The 6,188-nt window shown below is 35.5% G+C and overlaps 1 protein-coding gene across 2 annotated transcripts; it reads right to left on the bottom strand.

Moving 5' to 3' along the window:
- On the bottom strand, positions 1-4,726 carry LOC116178219 (putative RNA-binding protein Luc7-like 2). 2 transcript variants are annotated; one of them, XM_031497654.1, is made up of 7 exons: positions 4,535-4,726; positions 4,382-4,476; positions 2,658-2,756; positions 2,388-2,606; positions 588-800; positions 337-539; positions 1-289 (listed from the first exon to the last, which is right to left on the bottom strand). In XM_031497654.1, the coding sequence occupies exons 1-7, from the start codon at positions 4,593-4,595 to the stop codon at positions 190-192; spliced, it is 990 nt and encodes a 329-aa protein (XP_031353514.1). In that variant the 5' UTR covers positions 4,596-4,726; the 3' UTR covers positions 1-189. The 2 variants fall into 2 exon arrangements, with proteins under 2 accessions (XP_031353514.1, XP_031353516.1); XM_031497656.1 differs by lacking the exon at positions 4,535-4,726 and having other exon boundaries at positions 2,658-4,249.
- Positions 4,727-6,188: the final 1,462 nt, after the last annotated feature.

Below are 6,188 nucleotides of genomic sequence, written 5' to 3'. Positions count from 1 at the left end.
TTTGTTCAATTATATATTTATTCAAGTTTTTAAAAAAAAACAAATCTTTAAGAACTAAATATTTCAGAAACTTGCAAGTCAATTGAATTCACATAATTGATTATTTATAATATTACGATTTACAACTTCAAAGCAACCCAAATGGTGCAATTAATAATTAGAATAACTTACAGCATCTGAACCACTCCCTTAATCCCTGTCACGTTTCTTATCACTCGAGTTGGAGTGACGCGAATGTGAGCGACGATTGCGATCTCGACTTCTGGATCTAGATCTGTAAGGGCGACTTCTGCAACAAATCATCAATTATTTAGACGACGACATCGCAATACCGACCTATTATCGCGATCCTTGTCTTTTTCAGTATGACGATTCCTTTCGCGAGACTTGGAACGATGCCTCTTAGAGCGCCGATCCAGTTCACGACCGCCGACGTACTGTTCCCTGTGCCGCTCACGATATCTTTCTTCCCTTTCAAAATCGCGATCTCGGTCCCTCATCGACTTCCGCTTCTCTTCCTTTCGCTTTTCTGCCGTAGCCTAGAGCAGCAAACTATAAAAAACAATTGATGCGCTTAGGCTAAATACCTCCAATTCTATCAGCTTCTCCCTGATTTTAATAAAACCAAGATGCAATTTTCCGCCAAAATGATCCGCGAGACGCCGGTCGTTATCATGAATGCCCAAGTAGGCGGAGCATACTTCACAAACTCTAAGCTTTTGCTGTTGGTAGCTGCTCGCGGGCATGGAGTTTCGATATTCTTGTTCGGCCTCCAATTTTTTCTTTCTAAATTCGTCAACCTAATCAACAATACAATATTAGCGTTTAACATTCTTACAACCTAAAAGAATATTTTGAGCATTGAGTTATATAAGTCAACCCAAAACACATCATCATGGTTTTTATTATGTACTTTTGTGTTTATTATTGTTTTTATGCATGACAATTACTGCCTACTATTGTTGTACAGAGTGGCCAACTAAAAATGCGAGGTACTGTATCTGGGAACATGTCCATCGTACAGGCTTGCGGTAAAAAAATTTATTACTAAAACGGCCACTAGCAAAACCTGGAAAATATTTTTAAGTTTCTGAAATGGCCGCTAGGGGGCGTAACTGCAATCTGGAATCTAAAAAAGTGATGTTTCTATGAATTCCGCTATATTAACCTAACAAAAAAATGTCCGGTCTTTGAAGTTGACGATAATCTGAACAATTTTTGTTTGACAATTTTTCCTGTATCTCTAAAAATGAAGTGGTGGGGGGTATTCAAAGGTTGCCGTAAAGAACACCCTGTATCTTCGAAATGGCTGATCCGATTTAAACAAACTCGGGTTGGTTCAAAAGAGCTATTCTTCAGCTACAAATATTATACTATTTGAAGTTTTGTTAGTTTCACATATCGCCGCTTGAGGGCTTTTTTCGACATTCTGACAGAAATGGTTCATTTTCTCAAAAAAATTAAATGCATTGGTTCGATTTTTTTTCATGAAAAAGAAGCTAAATGATGCCTAAACAAGTTCGCAAAAACAGCATCTCGATATCTTGAGATATATATATATATATTTTTATATCGTGATGGCCAGCATTTCGAGCATTTACGGCGGTATTAAAAGCTTCCTTTTTTAAATCGATCCACCTTAGGGCAACAAATTATATAAGAAAAATAATTAGCTTAAAAAAATAAAATTTTGAGGGTATAAAATTTTCTTTGGCCTAAATTTTAGGTTAGGAACAAGATATCGAGACGCACTTTTCGCGAGCTTGTTTAGCCATCATTTAGCTACTTTTTCATGAAAAAAAAATCAAATCCGCGCATTTAATTTTTTTGAGAAAATGAACCATTTCTGTCGAATGTCGAAAAAAGCCCTCAAGCGGCGATATGTGAAACGAACAAAACTTCAAATAGTATAATATTTGTAGCTGAAGAATAACTCTTTTCAATTAACCCGAGTTTGTTACAATCGGCTCAGTCGTTTCGAAGACACAGGGTGTTCTTTACGGAAACCTTTGAATACCCCCCACCACTTCATTTTTAGAGATACAGGAAAAATTGTCAAACAAAAAAGGTTCAGATTATCGTCAGCATCAAAGACCGGAAATTTTTTTGTTAGGTTAATATGACGGAATTCACAGAAAAATCACTTTTTTAGATTCCAGATTGCACTTACGCCCCCTAGCGGCCATTGCAGACACTTAAAAATATTTTCCAGGTTTTTTTCGTGGCCGTTTTAGTAATAAATTTTTTTACCGCAAGCCTCTACGATGGACAGGTTCCCAGATACAGTACCTCGCATTCCTATTTGGCCATCCTGTACATCGTGTACCGTAACAAAGTAAAACAAACATTATTATTATTATTAATAAAAAGTGACGGAGAAATCTTACTTCTTCCATGAGCTTCATACTTTCTTCGACAAATCCCTCCTCTCCCAGCTGTTCGGCTTTAGCAAGTTTCTGACCAATCTGTTCGGCGAGTTCGTGCACATTGTTGGCCTTGACGGCAACTTCCGCTGACAGTTCCTCCTGTGTTTCTGCGAGTCTTTGCTTGGCGGCTTCGGTGCGTCGGTCACAATCGCTGATAAACGCTTGAAGATGCTCCATCGCCTTAAACACCTACTGTACAGACGCGCACAGAGCAACTTTTAATATACTTACGTCAAGATCGTAAAAATAATCCTTATGAGACTGTGCTTTTTCAAAATCTGCTCTCAAAGCCAAGTCATGAATTTTGGGACATTCCCCTAGATCCATCCGCTGTTAACATAACAAACACCAAGAAATGATTTGGTTACATAATAATGTGACCAATGCATACTTAATCGCTACAAAGAATTTTGGGGTTCACAGATTGTACATTATTTCACCGTTGTCCATCGATTCAAGATAAAAAAATAATTCGCAATCATGCATTACGTCTATAAGCATTCAACTTTTCTATTGATCGTAAACATGTTTCCACCACTTGAAGATGGTCACGCAGTTCAATTTTATTTATAGGTAGTCATGGATTTATTGTACCCTACTGTTTTTATTACGGCCTTGAAGTTTTCTCCAAACATACTTACTCTGATTTTACATAACACCATTTCTTAAAACAAAAACTCAAAGAAACAAATTTTCCATTACGATCATGCTCTTTTTAAACACGTACATGAAAAATAAAACTGAAGGTATATAGGCACTACTCGATATGCGGCAGTTTAACAAATGAAAATAAGAAAGTAATAAAATATAAACAATAAACTTACAAGTATTTAAGTTCATTTCCTCAAAAATCTGATTGTGTACGCCGCCAATAATGATGAGAAACATCTTGTCTTCGTGGATTTTTTAATTTTTAACAGGGAAGATACAACAGGTAACAAATAATTTGTCATTGTGAACACACCATTCATGAAAGTGTATTGATAAAACTCCTTACGATTATGATTTTGCATATTTTCAGATTCCACAAAAACAGCAATTTTTCTCAAAACTTGAATTACAATTACGAAAGATCTATAAACAACACAACTTAGCCTCTAACCTCTGTGTCAGAAAATGCAATAAGACCTTCATTAGAAATCTGTGATGCTTAGCATTGGCATTTTTTTGCAAACAAAATCAAAAAAACATTTTTAAGCATGCCATGAAAAACAAAATTTTCTCTTGCACACTCTGATTATTATTTGTTTCAATCACCATTTTTATTTACATGTATGATGTTATAATATCCAAACAGTATTACACTAAGGAATAAATCGCTTCGAATGAGAGAGAACTTGATGTGTAGATTATAGACCGTAAAATTATATCCCGACAGCCTTCTCTTTGTGGAACCTGATCTAAATGTGATAAATAATGTTAACCCAGTATACTCACAAAGTGATATTTTAGATGCACGATTTTCCTAGTTCCAATGAAATATGCCTTCTACGTTTATATTGAATTACTTACCAAACCTTTATGAGGACAGTATAAAGGAAACGTTTGCCACACCTTCCAAGTCGTTGTGAATATAAAGAGTAACAAAAATGGTAATGATCCGAAATCTTTTAACGCGAACTTTGATAAATGTCATAATCATTTTATTAAGCCGAGAGTCCTTCGTCGAATAATCAGTACCATTTATTTACTCGTCATAACGTTACACATTTTTGAATAGCCAAGTGATAACCTAATTATTGAAATACTTTTGCATACGTACGTAATTGTACTTACAAAATCTAACACCTATCTTCATGTAATAATAGAAAACTGAGATGTTTCTGAAAATACAGTTGGATAATTAGTTCATAGATTTTTATTTTTATATTTGTGTTTTTGATCTCTTCGTTTTCAACTGTATGAATGATAATCAGGAAAAGGATCTAAGTATAAGAGATAAATTGAGGTCTTACCGTTGATGACAAAATTTCATGCGGGCAACAGCTTAACAAAAACGATTTGCACACCTTAGGGTCATTAAATCTTACATGGAACTTGTTTGTTTCGCCTGAAAATATTTTTCAGAATTAAAATGAAGGACATGTCGAGGTGCTTTAAAAGTTTACCGTTGCGTCCAGTTCCCATTAGCTGGTCTAACATTGCACGCATTTGATCGTGTGCCGTCATGATTAATAATTTCTATTGAGAAATTAATCCTTCAAATTACGCTTACGATCAATATGTTTTAATAACAATGGCGTTTACAAAATCCAACACCACTATCACAATGATCGTGAAGTTGCATCACCGCAACAATACTGACAACACCAAAACATGTTACCAACATTATAACTCAAATTCACTAATTCCAACTGAGAATCATCTACAAGACGTTTCGTAAGAAATTAACATGAGCTGTGTTTTTCACACAATTCCCGTTTAACTGGCCGAAATGTTTCCAACGCGTCGCCCAGTATGAACTGTAGATTGTTTCAGATTGGTGATTCGCACTTCCCAATTAAACAGAAATCAAGTTTACAGCGGCTCGGTGTCGAGATGTACGGAAAAAAAATCAATCCTGAAGCATGTAGTGCACTTAAACCCCAGGTTCTACGCAAACTTCACACTACAAGAACACTGAAATAAACTCAACCTGGCAACGTTTAAAAATGGCCACCCAAATGACTTCCTTCCAAAACTAAACAAGATCCTGCTTAAATTTGAAAACTAGCACGTGATCAAACATCTAAGGCAGGACCCCCTTACGTTAGTTGTAAACAACGGTTGGGAAGGAACGTAAAAAAAAACTAAAATTATGAACAGTTTGTTTAATAATGATGTAGGTAAGTTCTGAAAGGGTGTGAAGTACACATGATGTGACTTATCTTTGGTGCAATAAAATCCTTTTGTTAAGAGCAAGATGGAAAATTACATGGCCTTGTTGGGCAAATTCAATCTTACAACATATATGTGGAAATCAGTGAATCGCAACTCATATATCTCACATAGATTCTAAACTGAAGAGTTTTTATTAGCAGAATCTTGCTCCCATGATATGTAACTCGCCTCTCGTTCGGGGTTTCGAGACTGTAGTTTAATGTCGAACATAATCACGGAATTAGGTGTTGTAACTTATTTGCTTTTGTCACCCCGTGACTGTTTTACTTTACAAACAACAATTCAGTACATACATCAAACGAATCGGTAATTTCCATATATTATTTCCACTGTATTAAAAGAAAGATCAAAATTTATATGAATATTACTTTTTGTCAAGAGCATGTAATCAAAACAAAAACATACTTCTGTAAAAAATTTGAATTTATGTGAACATTGTTTTAGAAAATAGTACAAACTGTTGATTAATTTACCTCAAAGGAGTGTGTAAAATTTTTAGCTTGCAAAAAGTTGTAATTTACACACGGCACATGGTGCAACAATTATCGTCTAGGTAGTATATACGTAGATTGGCTACGCCATTTTGAGCTACTCGATTTTTTAAAGGGAAAATTATTCGCGAGGGAAAACGTTAAATTTTAACACAGAAATTTTAATATGTGTGTGTTTACAACACGAAGCGGACCTTTTTATTTACGAATCAGGACCATTTCGAGCAGAGGTCTCAATGCTGAGATCTCAAACCCTCACGCGAGCGGAACAAATCACGCAAGACGCGCTTATAAATCGAGGCGCGCGCTACTTTTTTGTAATGGTTACGCTTATCGGGCCGGATTAACAAACAAAAAATTATTTAATAGGTCAGAGAAAATATCAACGGGA

This window comes from Photinus pyralis, unplaced genomic scaffold (genome assembly GCF_008802855.1).
Source record: "Photinus pyralis isolate 1611_PpyrPB1 unplaced genomic scaffold, Ppyr1.3 Ppyr1.4_LG8, whole genome shotgun sequence".
Taxonomy (NCBI): Eukaryota; Metazoa; Arthropoda; class Insecta; order Coleoptera; family Lampyridae; genus Photinus; species Photinus pyralis.
Note: the sequence above shows the minus strand (reverse complement) of the source record. Positions and strands in the feature narration are given on the sequence as shown.

What these genes read in the sequence shown, in the direction of transcription:
- LOC116178219 (XM_031497654.1), bottom strand. Translation starts at nt 4,595, where the DNA reads ATGACGGCACACGATCAAATGCGTGCAATGTTAGACCAGCTAATGGGA. An exon ending in ATGAAATTTTGTCATCAACG is followed by an intron (nt 2,757 to 4,381) that starts GTAAGACCTCAA and finishes TTATGTTAACAG; the next exon opens with CGGATGGATCTAGGGGAATG. An exon ending in ATTATTTTTACGATCTTGAC is followed by an intron (nt 2,607 to 2,657) that starts GTAAGTATATTA and finishes TAGGTGTTTAAG; the next exon opens with GCGATGGAGCATCTTCAAGC.